Source organism: Branchiostoma belcheri, unplaced genomic scaffold, assembly GCF_001625305.1.
Source record: "Branchiostoma belcheri isolate BF01 breed outbred unplaced genomic scaffold, Haploidv18h27 scaffold50, whole genome shotgun sequence".
Taxonomy (NCBI): Eukaryota; Metazoa; Chordata; class Leptocardii; order Amphioxiformes; family Branchiostomatidae; genus Branchiostoma; species Branchiostoma belcheri.
In genome coordinates, this window is record NW_017804132.1 from 1,467,208 (window position 1) to 1,486,402 (window position 19,195).

Below are 19,195 nucleotides of genomic sequence, written 5' to 3' on the forward strand. Positions count from 1 at the left end.
TCGTAGACTAAATGCATATAACGTTTCATAAATGGGAGGGGGCGTTCCCGTAACACAGTATCTCACTACTACGCAGAGAGCCATCTCAAAGCAGATGTAGCGGGTTGAGTTCAGTGTTTAGGTGTTGTCTTTATAGTGGGGCGCTTAGGAAGACACAAAGAAATGGGTAAAGCATAGCCTCTGCAAGGCTTAAGACGTGGCCAATTATTACTCTTTCCAGCCACTTCTGAAGCCTGGTAGAGGCTACTGACCTGACCAGTTGTACTTGTAGGACTAAAAGAACGTTTTAAACATCTTGCCTTATCACATACAAATCATTTTTTGAGATATTAAACCTTTGAACCAACAGGAATAAAAATCTCAGGATGCCCCACCGGAAGCCGGTACCACCCTTGAGGTCTCTGTGCCTGTCGTACTTCCGGGACTTTGGAAGGCTGGAGACCGCCAGCCAGCAGCAGGGAACAACAGTCAACAGGCTAGTTAGGAGACTGCGTAAGTTGTCAAGGCTTTAACATACCCGAAATAATCTGTTTACCGAAGGAAAACATATTGTTTTGGCTACATTTCCTCTCCTTTTTCTCCAAACAGTGACCTCTGACCTAACTGAACCAGACTGTCTCTCACCATGGTAACTGGTGTTGGGTTACATCATGTTGCAGTTTTATAGTAGGAGGGATTTAGACTCCTGTCACCAAATATGTGAACGTGCTTGAGTAAGAATTAACAGAGCCGACCATTTGGAAAGGTAAACATATGCATTTGCTTTGCAAATGTTACCTTTCTAGTTGTAATTCTATTTGATATTTTATATATTGGACAACTTAAGATGTCTCCATAATTAATGTTTTCCCAGCACTGTCCATTGTAGAAGACCTCCTCCAGACCATCCCCACATCTCCCCAGGAGTCCCTTCAGTTCTTACACCCGTATCTGAGGAGGTTCAACATCTACGTCTGCGATGAGGACCTCACAGAACAGCTGATCGAACAGTGCATATCATGTCTGAAGATGGCAAAGGTAAAGTGGAGTAGAGTGGATTCCTTCCTCATGCTTTCTTCTTTCTTTTAAGGCGGCTGCCTTCAACAGGATGAAGATTCTGCTGCCTGGCTAACCAACATCTAGCACACGGCAGTTGTCCCTCAGTTAACTTAAAGAAAGTTCCTCAGTGGAACAACTGTGGTGTGATAGATGTCAGTTATTAGTTGAGGAATTAATCCACTCTACTTATCACCTATACCTATACTCACAAAAGAAAGATGACTCGCCTAATTTTCGGCCATGTCCAATGGCCTTCTTTGATACCCAAAGTTGTTTTTTTTTCTTTTCAGTTACTGTAACTTACTGGAGTTTTATATAAGGAGTTTCACAATTTGATAAACATTGATGTGTATTTGAAGGGACTTCGCCAACTTGGCGTAAAAGTGAGTGGAGACGTACTGATGGCACAAAGGCTCATGGGAGCAGTCCTGAGGTCCACCAGCAAACTGGTACAACTTAATGTGTCAGACAGCCCTTTTAATGATGACCTCATGGAAGCTCTGGCTGTAAGGTATGTGTGTGTGTAAGTTCATAAGATGAGAAGTTTGAATATGATTTTCTTCTTTTTCTTCTAGTGTGTTGGAGTGTACAACTGCATGTAGTTATTGAAAATCCACATCTTGTGTTTTAGTCATGGCACACATGTAGATTACCTGGTACTGAAAGTATTAATATAATATAATGTAAATACATGTATGCAGTTTATTTCATCTGAATGTCAAATACCTGTACATGTATAACAAAATATTCACAACCAAGACTTTTACATGAGGACGGTTCGATGACATACACATGTAGATGCAGTATGAATCAGAATCAGTCAGGTTTGACAATTTGTAAAACCTGCTTGGCTGTAAATAAAAACCTTTGTTTGACTTTGTTATGGGTTTATTTCATTTCACACCAGCTGCCCGGCACTACAAGACCTGAACGTCAGCAAGTGCAAACAAGTGACTGACGTGGGACTCATCACCCTGTACTGTACTGGTGACGAGTTAAACTCTGGCTGTAGGAACATCACAAATCTCAACGTGTCCTCCACAAGTATGACATCAGACGGCGTCCTTTTCGCGTTACAAGGTTGGCCTAACTTACTCAAACTTGATGCAGACATGTTAGATTTTCCTCCCGAAGGAACTGACGTGCCTTCGGGAACGTACAAACTTCAGACGATAAACTTTCCGCTACGTTACGAGTCGCTCGAGCAAATTCATCGCCTCTTCCCCAAACTGAAGAGTGTTGATCTTAGCAATTACGGTGTTCAGTATGAAGCAGTGCCTCCTGTTGGAGCACTGGGTGAACTGCAGTTCTTGGAAGAACTGAGCATAGATGCAGAAAACTTTCCACCACATGGCATTGACATATTCAAATCGCTCGGTGGGCGAATCAAGGCACTCGAACTCTACGGCTACCATCACGTGGATCTTGCCGAAATCGCTTTTGTGTTTCCTAATTTGGTCAGGCTTGTTCTTTTCGGCTGCCACTTCGAAAACACCGGACGGATATACCCGGCTGAAGCTGGACTGCCGAGGCTTCGCGCCTTCATGTTGTTCCGCTTGGGTCCGTACCAGAGTGTTGAAGAGAGCTTTCCAGCCAATGACATTTGCAGCCTTCTGGCAACGTGCAAGGAAATTGAGTTCCTTGAGCTGACGAGTATTCAAGTTTGGACACCCGAAGTGATTGACACATTGGCGAACTCTCTGCTGATCAAGTTGTTAAACAGAGATGTCTTCCAACATTTGCGTGAACTGCAGCTATGGTACTGCCATCGGCTGACCACACGAGGAATCCTGCCCGTTGTGAGGAGCAACGGTAGCCTGAGGAAACTTGGCCTGCATCACTGCGATGGTCTGTCACAAGACGACTTGCAAGACATTGAAGAAATCATCAACAGAAACAACCTGGACCTAACACTTAGGTACTAAGCTTGGTGGCAAAATTAGGAACTGGTGTGTTTCAGGCTACACACTTTGACAGTCTGTCGCAAGACGACCTGCAAGACATTGAACAAATCATCAACAGAAACAACCTGGATCTCACACTTAGGTACTGAGCTTGGCAAAATTACGAACTGGACTACACACAAGAAAACAGTTACTCAAGCAACTAGATGAATTTTGAAAACTGTTTAAACATTTCAAGTACTAGTAGCATCCAAGTAGTGCTGTATATACACTTAGGTGCTGAGCTTGATGGTTTTTTTTTCTAAAGTCCACTATGTGCTGAGTTTGGTGGATGTTTTTTTATTAGTCAGAGAAACATCAATGCATAAAAAATGAGCAAAAACAAAGTGACGGTTGACAAAAGCAAGTTGTATTTCGATATTCAATCTATTATAAAATCGACATGGCAGAAGTACATGGACATCTGAATTGTGTTGAGTTTACAAAATCAATATACAAATATTCAGACATGTTTTTCACATAGCTACTGTAAGGTTTATACATCAATGTTTCAATACATTACATACTGTACACAAAAACATGCTGAAAGTATGCAACTCATATTCTTTCTGCACACTTGTTCAAATGTGGTAAATAAACTTAAGATACCAAACAGGACACTCAAACTTACCAACCATCGCGAGTAAGAACAACTATTACAGGCTCTCGTTCTTCCCTCGCACCATCAAGGAGTGGAATGAACTTGAGCCCAGTGTGGCGGAGGCGAAGTCCATCTCCCAGTTCAAAGCAGAGCTGGGACGGGCTTCGCTGCATTGAGCTGCCTCCCGGTCCTTGTACATATGTAAATACGTGTAACACTAGCACCACTGATTTCACTTGTCCTGTCCTTGCACTTGTCCACGTCCACCCCTACCTTACCCTTTGTTTGCACTTTGCACACAGTACTAATGCGCAGCTGCTAGTAATCTTCTTTTTAGAAGGCTAAGCAGTACTGAAGATGAAGATGATGATAAATGAATGGATACATAACAGGTTGTCTACCTGTGGATGATTGATGTGTCTGTCTCCTCACCTACGCACATCAAAGTATACAAAACACATCACAATCAATATATCAATATCTTTTGGCGCAAAATTTGTTTCTGCTGGATTTTAAAGAAGATAACATTTGACCGCGATGAAAGCATGCTATGTTTACCAAAGACTAGGACAATAAACAACTAAACAGGTCTATGTGTGGTATAAATATTGCTATATTTTCAGTGTTTTATCACCATAGACATCAGCCATAAGGCCATGTTGATTTGATTATATGGATGACATCCTCCGGGAGCTCCAAAACTGACGCGCGCGTGCCAATAAAAAAAAAGTTTTGCAAAAAAAAAGTTCTTTTCATTATGAAATCTACGTGGTCATGAGGGTTGAGCAAATGGCACAGAATATGGTTTGGCGAATAATCTAGTCTTCAAGTTCATTTCTTTACAATTTCGTCTTTTTTCGTTTGATTTTGGCATTCTACGACATTGGTATAGTTTTTATTAATTTTTTTTGTAACTTATGGTATAAGAGATATGGGAATTCTTTTTACACAACCAAAGAGTCTCACCTCGCTGACGTTTCGGTGTCTGTCAGACACCTTCTTCAGAGCTTCTGACTGGAGTACTGCATCTCGCCGCTATATGTAGCCGATGTAGGTGGCGCTTTTGCGGCGAGAACACTATCCCAAACGTGGCTTAGTTTGTACCCCCCTCGTCCCGGTTCATTACAGGGGTTGACTTTCTGATCCAAACTGCCTCCTTGATCCAGCGGGTCCTTCTATTGTCTTCTCTGTCTATAACTTTCGCCCCCTCCCAGTCAATTACGCAGTTATTTCTAGCAATGTGATCTGTCACTGCTGATTTCTTTTCTTCTTTTTGTGCATGTCTTTTCTGTGATCTTGTGTACTTCACTGTGTCCATGTTGTCAGCTTCCTTCTTGTGTTCTTCTAATCTAGTCCCAAATGTGCGTCCCGTTTCCCCTATGTAAACTTCACTGCAGCTCTTGCACGGGATCTTGTATATGCAGTCCGTTTTAGCCGTGTCCTGTAGTTTGTCTTTTGGGTGGACCAACAGACTCCTCAGTGTGGTTTTTGGCTTTACTGCGGTGGCAATGTTGTGTTTTCTGAACACTCTTTCAAGGGGCTCTGTGATTCCTTTGACATAGGGGATGATGACCATGGCCCTCGTTTTATCTTCCTGCTTGTTGCTCTTGTCCTTACGCTTGGGTTGCTTACTTCGTTGTTCCACTTTCTTAAATGTCCATGGTGGGTAACCACACCGTGTTAGGGCTTTCTTGACATGTTCTGTCTCTAGTGCTTTGTCTGCATCTTCAGTGACTACTGCATTGCACCGGTCTAGTAAGGTGCGAATGACTCCGAGTTTTTGGTGAAGGGGATGGTGAGATTGGAAATTCAGGTACTGGTCTGTGTGTGTGGACTTTCTGTATACTAGGAGTTTCACTGTGCCATCTTCCTTCCTTACCATAAGAGTGTCGAGGAAGGGTAGCGTGCCATCTTTCTCTTCTTCATGTGTAAACTGGATACTCCCCGTAGGGTCAGTGTTGTTCAGATGATCTGTAAGTTCCTGTTGTACCCCCCTCTTCACAATCTCACCATCCCCTTCACCAAAAACTCGGAGTCATTCGCACCTTACTAGACCGGTGCAATGCAGTAGTCACTGAAGATGCAGACAAAGCACTAGAGACAGAACATGTCAAGAAAGCCCTAACACGGTGTGGTTACCCACCATGGACATTTAAGAAAGTGGAACAACGAAGTAAGCAACCCAAGCGTAAGGACAAGAGCAACAAGCAGGAAGATAAAACGAGGGCCATGGTCATCATCCCCTATGTCAAAGGAATCACAGAGCCCCTTGAAAGAGTGTTCAGAAAACACAACATTGCCACCGCAGTAAAGCCAAAAACCACACTGAGGAGTCTGTTGGTCCACCCAAAAAGTACAAAACTACAGGACACGGCTAAAACGGACTGCATATACAAGATCCCGTGCAAGAGCTGCAGTGAAGTTTACATAGGGGAAACGGGACGCACATTTGGGACTAGATTAGAAGAACACAAGAAGGAAGCTGACAACATGGACACAGTGAAGTACACAAGATCACAGAAAAGACATGCACAAAAAGAAGAAAAGAAATCAGCAGTGACAGATCACATTGCTAGAAATAACTGCGTAATTGACTGGGAGGGGGCGAAAGTTATAGACAGAGAAGACAATAGAAGGACCCGCTGGATCAAGGAGGCAGTTTGGATCAGAAAGTCAACCCCTGTAATGAACCGGGACGAGGGGGGGTACAAACTAAGCCACGTTTGGGATAGTGTTCTCGCCGCAAAAGCGCCACCTACATCGGCTACATATAGCGGCGAGATGCAGTACTCCAGTCAGAAGCTCTGAAGGTGTCTGACAGACACCGAAACGTCAGCGAGGTGAGACTCTTTGGTTGTGTAAAAAGAATTCCCATATCTCTTAAGTTTTACCAACCTGATGAAACTATTTTCGGAACTTATGGTATATTTTTGCTCATTTTGCAACTGTTTTGTACGATTAACAGTATGGTTGAAAACTTTTTTTTTTTTGGAAACGGCCGAAAATTCATGCGCGCGCGGATGTCATCCATATAATCAAATCAACATGGCCTAATATCAAATAGAACATATTCCACAAAGCGTAGGAATATGTCTTTTACCAACACTACACTCTGCACCGAAAACGTTTAGCCTCCACAGCATGCCAAAAACTGGGGGTTTGGGGGGTCTTCAGGGTCATTGCATATAGGCAACGTAGCCGGCCTGGTTGAATACCTCCATTTACAACTGGGCTAATCAGAAACAGCCGAAGACCACCAAACCCCCAGTTCTATAAAAGCCTGCTACGGAGGCTAGAAAACGTTTAAAGGATTTGTACATGTACCGGGTTAGATCATTTACATTGTGTTTATTTGAAATGTGATATTAAAATACATATTGGGTCAGCGCTCAGGTCAAAAATCGACGTTTTGCTGTTGACAACACAGGTCTTCTAACGACAACACTACAAGCCAAAATTTCACGACTTGCGTACATCACTGTTTGGTAACAAACAAAGCCACACGTCGTCTGTCCTGCTCGGACGTAACAGGTAGACACCCCACAGGACCTTATAATTATATCTGGCCACATCTTCCCAGACATATGAGAGACTTTATTTTTTCATTCCAACATGTCATGACTAGACACTCATTTATTTCATCATATTCTATGCCGCCACCAACGCTGAAGACAAATAAAGGACAGGACAATACTCATTTTCACTTGAGGAAAGTCGTGTAAAGGGACTTTCCCAATGGCACAAGATTGATGACATGTCAGGACTCGAACCCGGGACCTCTTGGTTCCGAGTCGAGCACGCTGCCACTACGCCACACGACCCAACAAGATGTTATTTTTCCTGCTTTTCTAGGCTTGATGTTGAAGAAAATACTGTTGTTTTGACACTGTTACACCACGACAACACATGCACAGGTCTCATGATCAAAACATTAAAAACCAAAATTGCACATCCTACGCACATCATTTTTTATTGACAAACACAGTTGCTCTGTGTGTCTTCTACTTTGTTACGACATAACTTTTTTTTTATTTGTTATTTTCTATACTCGATGTTGAAGAAAGTCTTGTTGTTTTCATACTGCTAGGCCTTGAAAATAATCAAGAGAGTACAAGCCAAAATTGCACATCCTGCGCACACCATTGTTTAGTAACAAACAGAGTCCACGGAACAGGACAGGCGACTCGCGCAACAACTCACAAGAATCGACCTGACCCTTCTTCAGATCCATATTTATGACGTATGCTGATAATATTAGTTGATAAAGGGAGAAACTGTGGCTGTGAACCAATAGGAAGAGCCGTTTCATAGCAGTTTGGTCTGGACAGCTTGGATCCGTTATAAGTAGTTGCCAGTAAACCGGTCAGAGCCGGCCGTGGACAGTCGAGTCGGCAAGCTGGTCGTGATTTGGAGCAAGTTTGGTTTCAGAACAGAACAGGGTCCGACTTGTGGGAACTTTACGAGATACAGCAGGCGGTAAGAAATGTTCACACACATTACTTAAAGGCATTCAGTGCAGTTTTGGGGCTTATTAGCCCAATTTTTCAAAGTTGATATTCTAGTAGTCATTCGTCTACATATTGAGTTGAAACTATCCCACACCTCCTGGAGCAAAAGTTTCAAAAATTCTGACGGAAAATGGTCACTGGAAGGGCCCTGGGCTGATTTTTGTTTCTGCAGTTTTAAATGACCAAAGTATGAAATGCTGATTTAAATGTGCTAGTGTGAAGCAGTATGTGTCAATATCACAAAGATTGCCTTATTCCAGTTTTGCCCCCCTGAAATCGCATTGGATGCCTACAATTAAGAAATCTATACGGTACAATTTCCTTAATTTTCATCATTCTACTTCATTTTAAGTTGTGTAAGTAGTATTTTCGATTGCACGTAAATATGCGCACTGTGAAATTTCTTCCTTTTTTATCCGAAGATCAGTAGATGTTTTTTTAATATTCTTGGACGGGGTGGCCAGTTTGTGTAAGTGTAGTGTTTTCATATTGTAAAATGCCATTCAATTATTACTGTACATGTAATTTAAAGATATTAATATATGTTTCAAATAGCATTATGACGCGGTGTGTTAGTAATGCAATCAAATGGTCCCGTTAGCCCATCTCAGGCATAGGTCGCCTGGTGTGGCTTTTTCAGTGATCGGGCTGCTAAAATGAACCGACGTACATGCATGCCTTTCTTTCTTTTTTTCTGGGAGCCTACGATGGTGTGACAATACATGTATGTGCCTGCTTTTGTTAGCTTCGATGTAAAGAAACACACCGTGAATATTTCGATATCTACAGTACGCAATACAACAAAGCTTAACATGTATGTGTTCCTGATCTTCCACAGACTTCAGAACAAGCAACATGCCGGGAACAGGGCTGTTGCTGTCCGCTTTTGTGGTGTTCGTCGCAATCCGCGGAACTTTTGGTACGTACCGACCACTTCTACATAGATATGTCATGAAATATGCAACATTGGGACGATACAAAAAATCTATTTTCTCGTCATTTCTTTACAAAGAAAGTTGAATCAACCATACTGCATTGCATATAAGTGCCATTCAAGAAGTGAAGGTGCTAAAATATGACTAGTGGTGTAAATAACTTACTAATAAGTTGAAATTTTGAACACATATGTTGTTTGCCATGTTTGTTCACATTCTGGTAGTTTGTGGGGGTGCGCGCGCCTCGACCATGGGCTGTTTTAACGCCAACCATAAGTATCAGAAATGTTATAATTACACACGTTCAAATATGTTGAAAAGTGGAAGTAACTTGATCACACGAGTTTTTTTTCAATTGAAATATTTCAATTTTTGGTGCAAAAATGGTAGCCAATATGTGTGTGTGTGTGTGTGAGCAAGTATTAACTATGTATTATGTGATTGTTTGTCATTATTGATTGACTCTTATGTGATTGTAACCTGATTGTAAACCCTGCATCAATTCAGCGCTGTAGAGGGCTGCAATTCCACGGGTCATGTTTGAACAATAAAAAAATTGTTAATTATAATGAGTTAATACAGGCCTGTAAAAGGCTGCGATTACACCGGTAATGTTTGACCAATACAAAAAACATCAATTAGGATGAGTTAATACATGCCTGTCCTGGCTTTGAGAAAAACCGTCACAAACTCTCTCCGTAGAAATAGGCTTGATAAAAAATGCATAGAAACATGTATATTTTGAGCAAGCGAAAAGTTGATTCGGGCAAGTGGATTTTTGAAAACTTGTCCAACCCATTAATAGATCGATATAGAGTGATGATTTATGTTACATAGACTACTGTTATAAATGACAATGTCTCTCTCTTACAGGAACTCCCCCACCCCTGCCGACTAACTGCAACCATGAGGGGCAACTCTACCCCACAGAGTCTGTTATACAGGAGCCAGCCTGCGGGGTGACAGGATTATATTGTACCATGTTTGGTCAGGTCGTGGCCATGCCTGGCGTAACCGGATGTAAGTCTGTGTCATTTCATATCTTGAAAATTCATCTGTTTTGTAGAAATCATTATGAGCAAGATTTAAATGTAATTTCCAACACAAAAAATTGGACTCACCAAAATTTTCGACTGTACAACTCCAGTCTTTGTCAATGAATGAGCAATCCACCGCTTCGGTGAACAGATAACACAGATAACACACGTGACCCCGTGAGCAGTGGATCATAGGTTGCAGAAAGTCTGTGGCGCCCCCCGTCTCTGTTGAGGGATGGCTGTTCATACTCACATAGATTTCATAATAAAGGCAACTTTTTTTTGTCAATTTTTTTTTTAGTTTTGGGGTTCCCAGAGGATGTCATCCATATAATCAAATCAACTATGGCCTTACATAGTGTATTTTCCAATGCTGTAGGTTGCGAATACGACGGGCAATACTACGAAGACGGGGAGACCGTCACCAGACCTGACGGCGTGGTCTGTTACTGTGAGGGGGTGAAACTGGTGAACCTGTCCCTGTGATCTGCCCAGGTAAAACATTGTTTATCCCTTTTGGCATGAGATGGAAGGTAAGAGGAGTTAATTGTTATGATAAATGGAAACATTAGTTCATGTTTTGTTCCCAGTTTCCTTGCATTGGAGCCTTTCAACTGACCAGGCTCGTAGAAGCTTGAAGGCTAACACCTGTGATGGGGGTTGGCTCTCTGAGCAGGGCAGCCGGTTCCACAGACAAGATCTTTTGGTGGTTGCAAAGACAGAATCAAAGTGGCCAGGCTGGACACAGCTAGCCTGGTGTCCAGCCTTGTTTACTTAGCTTTGGTCCGATCCCCAAGATCCGCTGGGTTTGGCTGGGTATCGGATCTTGGGGAGCGGACCAAACTTAACAAGGCTAGACTCCAGGCTAGCTGTATCCAGTCTGGCCAATTTGATCCTGTCTTTGCAGAAGGCAAAAAAGATCTGCAGGGAGGTCACCCTTTTAATATCTCTTGCAGAAACGACCGTACCGCCGCCAGAGCCGACCCCTGCGCCAGAGCCGACCCCTCCGCAGCCACCCCCAGGCCCTCCCGGCGGCTGTTGGTTCGAGGGGCAGTTCTATCCTGCAGGAGCGATGATGAGAGAGCCAGGCTGCTTCAGGTCAGGTGTAGTTTGCGCGGACGAATGGGGAGGGACCCTTATCTTGGACCAATTTGGATATGGATGTAAGTCCTTTTGACTTATTTGATGTCTTGTTGATTACAGAGTAGTGGCGTCGGTGGCGTAACGGTTAGAGCGTTGGACTCGGAACCAATAGGTCCCGGGTTCGATACTCACCATGCCCAGGCGTCGTACTCTGGGGAAAGGCACTTTACACTTCACCTTTCCTGACAATGGAGTGACGCCCACCGAACCTCTTAGGCTAGTAAATGTGTGCCAAAAACACATTACGGATTTGGTGCGCCAATGTGGCAACATCTGCACATTTGCCACCGAGAGCCGTAACTTTCCCATTTGATGATGTCTGTTGTTATTGTTGTTTTCCATTTCCGTCCGATGTATACGTGATCCCAGCGTGCAAAGAAGAGGTTGCAAATGTTTTTCAAACTCCAATGTTGTTGTTTACGCGCATTGGTTCCGAATGTTGTAGGTTGCGAGTATGATGGACAATACTACGTAGACGGGGAGACCCTCACCAGATCTGACGGTGTGGTCTGCTACTGTGTGGGGAGTACAGTGGACTGGGAGGCCGCCCCTATGATCTGCCGAGGTAAAAAAACTGGATCCATTTTGGGGAAGTGGGAAATAGCAAGGAAAGATGTTATAAATGGAAACAATGGTCAAAATTTTGTTTATTACCAGTTTCGACGGTCAATTCCTACAACATAGGGTCATGATATTTGGTAGAAAACGTTTTTGGTACTTTTTTTATTATATAACATGCCCTATTTATTCTGATATGACGCATTTTTACCACCCACTCTACCCTAATCCCACGGCAAACCATTCATTCATTCATCCATAAATTTATTCACTCACTTACTCGTTGAGCTTAGAGGAAGGTGGTGACTCTTGGTATCAAGATACTCAGCAAGTCGAAACTGTGCACGCATGAAGGTTTACCTGTGATTGGCAGATACCATCATGGCAACATTTTCATCAGTAAAAACTCAGTATTCAACGTTAAACTTTGTAAAAACAAGTTTGGTATAACAGCTTCTGCCCGTTTCTAACCCACAGCTTGCTCCGTCGATGTTGTTTTCGTCGTTGACGACTCTTCCAGCATCACTTCGAGCATGGTCGCCAAACAGTACATGAAATACTTCCTCCAGTGTTTCAACCAAGACGCCTGGGTATATGTAAGTCTTCGACTCTCAATTCTTATAAAATGAATGTTGATTCAACCTATAGAGATATGATCTTCTTAAAATTTCTGTTGTCCGTGCATGCCTGTTCTGTAAAAGACAATTAAACTGATATCTCTTTCTTATGATAATATTTAGCGTGTGGTAAATATTTATTGTACTTAAGAACTTTATTGACACAACAAAAAGTACAGCGACTTTCGTAAGGTCTAACACATGTAGATATACAGACAAATATACATGGGTACAGTACATAAGAAGGTACCTACTAGTATGTACTAAATAGATATTAAAAATCAAGTTTAGAAAGAAAGTTCATACTGAGTTTTATCCTGTACTACTTTGTAGAGTAGATTTAGTTTTCATAACTATTTTACATTTGACATATGTTGTATCATTTACAAGTTATAATTATTATCATTATCATTAACCCTATTTCACCATCACTATTATTACCATTTTTGCTGACCATGACACAGGTTGGAGTCATCCTTTTCAACTGCGTACCGAGGACGGCCATTCCTCTGGGTGACTACAACGTGAGTGACCCCGCACTACCCGGACACATCGACATGTTGATGAAAGAAGGAGGCCTCAGTCGAATCGGGGTGGCGATCAGCTACATGGCACATACGGTAGGACTGTCATTCCTGATAATAGTTTGAAGTTGACATCTAAAATATTAATTTCCAAGCAGATCATACGGTGGCAAGGCAGTATCCATTGGCCAGAGGAGTGTGGACACGTCTCTGGCCAATGGCTAATGCATTGTCACCGTAGGATCTGCATGGAGATTAGTAGAATAATGTTCTTTGAGTTTTCATTTCTTTATTTCTTACAAGAAAGCCACATTTGAATTATTAAACTCTGTCATACAGACTTTTTCCATGACGTTTTGTTAGTCTTTGTGTGTGTTTCGTGTTTTATTTATCTCTTTGTTTGTTTGTTCAGTCCAATTTCCGTAACGGGGCCCACCGAGTAGCAGTGGTCCTGACCGATGGATATGCCGATGGAAATGGACACGAATCTGTAAGTAACACTTCATCTGTTAGTCTTAGAGTACTACATGTTGTTCCCACCACAAGGATGTTTAAAGTTTTCAAAGATGAATGCCACATTGACCAAGGACTTGCATCAACTTAAGCTTTGGAACAAAACATGTCCAGAAATTCAGACATACAAAAATACTACAGTTAATACATTTACAAAATTTCTATCTCAACTAATTCAGCACCAAGGACAGACCTGTTCCTATGTGTGGACTGTGTTCAGCACCAGGGACAGACCTGTTCCTATGTGTGGACTGTGTTCAGCACCAGGGACAGACCTGTTCCTATATGTGGACTGTGTTCAGCACCACGGACAGACCTGTTCCTATGTGTGGACTGTGTTCAGCACCACGGACAGGCCTGTTCCTATGTGTGGACTGTGTTCAACACCACGGACAGACCTTTCCCTATGTGTGGGCTGTGTTCAGCACCAAGGACAGACCTGTTCTTATGTGTAGATGGTGTTCAGCACCAAGGACAGGCCTGTCCCTATGTGTAGAATTTGTTCAGCACCAAGGACAGACCTTTTGATTTTTATCTTAGGCCACAGCATGTAAATGTTATGGATGACATCAGTATGTGCATTAATTTTCGTCTCATTTTGAAAAAAAAAACACAGAAATTTTAGGTATTGCAGAGCGCTAGTCCTAGCCTGAGTGTCAGCCTTGTTAGCTTTCGTCCGCTCCCCAATATCCGCTACCGGCCAACAATGCGTTCGGGTTCAGTCTTGTTGGCCGGTAGCGGATCTTTGGTAGCGGACGAAAGCTAACAAGGCTGACACTCAGGCTAGGCTAGTCATGCTGACAAAGACAAAACATTGCAATGGAGTTTGACATGGACAACAACACATATTTGCTTTCATTGCTATTCTTAGACAATGGATGACTACGCCGCTCAGGCTGACGCGGCCAGGGACGCAGGGATCACCATGTACAGTGTGGGGATCGGAGGCCAGGTGAACAGCGCCGCGCTCCAGGCCATCGGCGGCGGCCCAGGTAACGTGTTCGGCACCGGCTATCCGTGCGAGCTCGCCAACCGTATACTGCAGGAGCTGTGTGGCTTTGATACTGGTAAGCTCTACAACAAGCTCAATTGTGAACTCTTTCCTCGTGTGTGTGTGTGTGTGTGTGTGTGTGTGTGTGTGTGTATGTATGTGTGTGTCGGTGTGTGTGTTTGTGTGCGTGTGTGTGTGTGTAGAGTAAGCCCCAGAAAAGATAGGGAGGGATGGGTAGGGAAAGAAAGCATCACGCTCTACGTCAATTGGGATTGACAATCCGCCTTAACTTATGTGCCCCTTCCTTTGAGTGGTCTGCAGAAGCAACGACAGGATAAAGACTAGCTTCTTGAATATGCGTAGACCATTCGAAACTGTGCCGTCAGCAAATATACGTTCTTGGATACGCGTAGACCATCCAGAACTGTTCCTTGGGCAATTCTACTTCTTGGATATGCGTAGACCATTCGGAATTGTGCCTTGAGCAAACATGCGTTCTTGAATTCGCGTAGACTACTAAGTATCAAGAGCCGTGCTTGATTCTAACCCTAACCCAATCCGGTCTAGAGCCATCTACAATGGATGGTATCTCCTTTATCTTGTAGACGAGCCACCGACAACTACTCCACAACCACCTCCACCGACGACGACGACACCCATCCCTCCCGGCTGTGAGTACGGGGGACAGTTCTATCCTCCGGGGACGACCATAGAGGAGGTCCCAGGTTGTATGGGATACGTTGTATTATGTGACCAAAACGGCCAGATACTGATCGGGGACAACTTTGGATTCAATTGTGAGTATTCAGGACATATTACCTGTCTCCCACATCTCAACATGACCTCCCCAGTCAGACATCTTCAAAGCCCTCGTGGTCAATGAAACACAAAATCATTGCAACGTCTTAAGCGCATTCATTCGTAACTTCAGTCAATGTACAATTCAACTTAAAGAGCGAAATGTACAATTGCGTGACAGTGTTGTTTTGAAGACGTTTGTACATTTGAACTTCAATGGTGATTTGGTCTACACACTTTGCTTTTGAATGCTGCAGGTTGCGAATATAACGGACAATACTACGAAGACGGGGAGACCGTCACCAGACCTGACGGAGTGGTCTGTCACTGTGAGGGGAGCGACAATGCTGAAGCGGCTCCTATGACCTGCCCAAGTAACACATTGTTTATATACAATACAAATGGTTGTTTTGACAAATGTACCATTTTTTAAGCGGAGCGGTACGTTTTTTTCTGATCATAGAAATAGATGTGATGAAAGAGACAAATCATTATAGACCGCAGTACTAAGTTTTGAACACCTATGTTATATTGCATGTAGCTACGACACCACCGCCTCCTCCATCTACAACCACCCCACTCCCTCCCGGCTGTGAGTACGGGGGACAGTTTTATCCACCGGGAACGACAATAGAGAACGTCCCAGGGTGCATGGGACACGGTGTAGTTTGTGACCAAGACGGCCAGATCCTGGTCTGGGACAACTTCGGATACAACTGTGAGTCTTCCTGACTTATTGACTTTCATCCTTTTTCTTAATAGGATTAGCCCAGTTAGGTAATGTCATCATTTGGCACCTCTAAATAGCCTGAGTGTCAGCCTTGTTAGCTTTCGTCCTCTCCCAAAGATCAAAAGCTAACAAGGCTGACACTCAGCCATCAATGACCTCTTACAGCAATGCACGCTTGAAGTTAAATCGAAAAGCAAAATGTGCGATTCTGAGACAGCACAGGTTTTTTTTGTTCAGTTTCTCTATAACTATAACTATACACATTCCCTTTACAGGGTGATTCGAAATAAGCTCTAATGAGTCATTTATGAGACTCCCATAGTTTGTTAATGTGTATTTGAACTTGTTTTCATGCACATTTTTCTTATTTTGACCAATGCTGCAGGTTGTGAGTACAATGGACAATACTACGAAGACGGTGAGACCGTCACCATGTCTAACGGCGTAGTCTGTTACTGTGAGGGCAGCGAAACTGGTGAACCCGCTCCTATGATCTGCCCAGGTAAAAGAATCTCTATGTAATGACCTTGATAAAAACTATTTCCGAATGTTTTTTCTCAACCATTGCATGCACACACACACACACAAACATTTTCCACATGCGGCAATCAGAGTGGTCCAGTAGGTCCGATCAGCAGCCAGCCTCTCTACATCCTTCCTTTTACCTTTGACAGCTAGGGTATTTAGAATAATGCCGTAGAATATTAGTGTCTATCTTCACAACTTTATTGGCGAAAGTGGTAAAGGAAGCAAACGATTAGGAACAGATCTAGAAATGCACACTACGATGTGATATTTCTTGCAGAGCCACCTACCACCATCCCTCCCGGCTGTGAGTACCAGGGACAGTTCTATCCTCCAGGAGCGACAATAGAGGAGGTCCCAGGTTGTAATGGACACGTTGTATATTGTGACCAAGACGGCCAGATCCAGTTCTTGGACTTCTTCGGATATAATTGTGAGTCTTTCATCCTTTTCTGAATAGGACCAGCCCAATTTGGCAATGCCATCATTTGTCATGTTTAAATGCCTGTATGACCACTGGTTTACACGTGAACACAAAATCACTACAATATCTCTGGAATGTACGCTTGAGGTTAAATCGAGAAGGAAAATGTGCAGTTCTGAGACAGCACATGTTTTCTTCAATTTTCCTCTCTGCATGAATATCATTCAAGTTCCTGTTACATGGTCTCATAGTTTGTTAACGTTGTCCTGGATTGTACAGATGTGCATTTGAACTTGTTTTAATCTTACTTTTTTTTTCTTTTTTTAAATTTTTTTTTTCAAAAATACAGAAAACATTACATACAGTGTGACACATACAAAGGTTTACAGTATAAAAATACAAATACTATACATACATGATCAATGTTAGCATATTAAAAAAAAAACCTGAGACGCCCACACCATCAGTTACCCCCCGTATTTACAATCATCATAAAATCAGAAGTGAATTGCTTTAAATCTAGTCTTACACTCTTCGAAGCTAGTAAAATGAAGTAAATCCTTAATGTACATCTTATATAAATAAAACTTAATATCAGTAACACAGAAGTACATTTTGTTCGACATATCGACACTACCATACACTATTTCGTGTGGGTCTAACTTAACGTCTTTTCCTACCACAATTGTTTTAATCTACACACGCGTTGATTTTGACCAATGCTGCAGGTTGTGAATACAATGGACAACTCTACGAAGACGGTGAGACCGTCACCAGACCTGACGGAGTGGTCTGTCACTGTGAGGGGAGCGACAATTCTGAAGCCGCTCCCATGATCTGCCCAAGTAAAACAATTCGTTTCTATACATACACGTCAAGTAATTCTTTTGTCAAATGGTAGAAGGTAGGGAAAGTTGAAGAAGCAGAGTTGGATGATTTTGCCCCCACCATTTCATGTCGCTTTGAGCATGGCATCATGCAATCTCCTAGCAGATTCTTTGGAACAAGGGGAGTCTATATTGGCCGCCTGTATCCATTAGCTGCAGAAGGCCAGTGGATACAGGCGGCCAATGTAGACTCCCCTTGTTCCACAGAATTTTCTTGGAAATTAGGCCCATGTCATTGCCACTAGATGTATCACAAGGTTGCATCATAAGACACCAGAGTTTCAGAATTCATACCTCCGTCATGTCATCATCTCTGAATGCTATAATTCCACTCGTCCATTTTAAGCGATTGAGGGATCAAAAAATCTATATGTGATCAAAGAGGCAAGCCATTATAAACCGGAATGCTATATTTCTTGTAGCTACTACAACAACACCCCTGCCCCCGACAACCATCCCTCCTGGCTGTGAGTACGGGGGACAGTTTTATCCTCCGGATACGACAATAGAGGAGGTCCCAGGCTGTATGGGACACGGTGTATATTGTGACTACGGCGGCCAGCTCCTGGTCTGGGACAACTTTGGATACAACTGTGAGTCTTCCTGACTTTCAATTAGACAGTTATTGAAGTTCCCAGTTAGACAATATTATGTCACCATTTGGCTCCTTTAAATAGCCTAAGTGTCAGCCTTGTTAGCTTTCTCTCTTAACTATACAAGTGCTTTACATGGTGATTCGAAATAAGCTCATTTCGAAATGAGTCATTTATGACACTCTCACATAGTTTGATAACATTGTCCTGAACTGTACAGATGTGCATTCAAACTTGTTTTCATTTACATTTGTACACGCTTTGATTTTAACCGATTATGCAGGTTGCGAGTACGACGAACAATACTACGAAGACGGTGAGACCGTCACCAGACCTGACGGCGTGGTCTGTTACTGTGAGGGGAGTGACAATGCTGAAGCGGCTCCTATGATCTGCCCAAGTAACATATCGTTTCTATAATGTATACCATGGTCGTTTTGACAAGTGGTCCATTTTAAGCGGAGCGGTTTATAGATCATAGATCTAGATGTGAACAAAGAGACAAACCTGTTTAAAGTCAAAACTTTTGATCCAACACAAAAAATTCTCTCGCTTAGAGCTTTCGACCAGTCACTCTGGTCTTCCTCAGTAGACTGACCCAGTGAAGCTTGTCACGTGGCTTCTTTGAAGTGTGACGTCAACACTGAGTCAAAGGTATCTGGTAGACGATGTCGACCCCCGTCGCGGTTTAAACATGTAACTACCAACACAGATGAACTTTCATGATAGTATAAAGAGACAAACCATGATAGACCGCATTAGTTTGACATCTATGCTGTATTTCTTGTAGCTACGACACCACCTCCCCCTCCACCACCTTTTATTGGAGA

At 42.8% G+C, this 19,195-nt stretch overlaps 2 protein-coding genes across 2 annotated transcripts in view; both read left to right on the forward strand.

The window, feature by feature from the left end:
- The first annotated feature begins 361 nt into the window (after positions 1–361).
- On the forward strand, positions 362–3,613 carry LOC109480356. The gene is made up of 3 exons (XM_019782551.1): positions 362–492; positions 1,414–1,549; positions 1,946–3,613. Exons 1-3 carry the CDS (start codon positions 366–368, stop codon positions 2,961–2,963), a joined length of 1,281 nt encoding a protein of 426 aa, XP_019638110.1. The 5' UTR covers positions 362–365; the 3' UTR covers positions 2,964–3,613.
- Positions 3,614–7,905: 4,292 nt separating this feature from the next.
- LOC109480237 overlaps positions 7,906–19,195 on the forward strand; it is a 22,389-nt gene continuing 11,099 nt past the window's right edge. The window contains 18 exon segments of the mRNA XM_019782386.1: positions 7,906–8,058; positions 8,929–9,009; positions 9,899–10,045; positions 10,442–10,544; positions 10,990–11,225; positions 11,651–11,770; positions 12,241–12,359; positions 12,845–13,000; positions 13,317–13,394; positions 14,289–14,484; positions 15,014–15,205; positions 15,464–15,580; positions 15,748–15,924; positions 16,322–16,438; positions 16,742–16,894; positions 17,614–17,730; positions 18,195–18,365; positions 18,649–18,765. Coding sequence (XP_019637945.1) covers positions 8,946–9,009; positions 9,899–10,045; positions 10,442–10,544; positions 10,990–11,225; positions 11,651–11,770; positions 12,241–12,359; positions 12,845–13,000; positions 13,317–13,394; positions 14,289–14,484; positions 15,014–15,205; positions 15,464–15,580; positions 15,748–15,924; positions 16,322–16,438; positions 16,742–16,894; positions 17,614–17,730; positions 18,195–18,365; positions 18,649–18,765 — 2,380 coding nt within the window. The 5' untranslated portion in view covers positions 7,906–8,058; positions 8,929–8,945.

What these genes read in the sequence shown, in the direction of transcription:
- LOC109480356 (XM_019782551.1), top strand. Translation starts at nt 366, where the DNA reads ATGCCCCACCGGAAGCCGGTACCACCCTTGAGGTCTCTGTGCCTGTCG. An exon ending in CAGGCTAGTTAGGAGACTGC is followed by an intron (nt 493 to 1,413) that starts GTAAGTTGTCAA and finishes TTCGCCAACTTG; the next exon opens with GCGTAAAAGTGAGTGGAGAC. An exon ending in ATGGAAGCTCTGGCTGTAAG is followed by an intron (nt 1,550 to 1,945) that starts GTATGTGTGTGT and finishes ATTTCACACCAG; the next exon opens with CTGCCCGGCACTACAAGACC.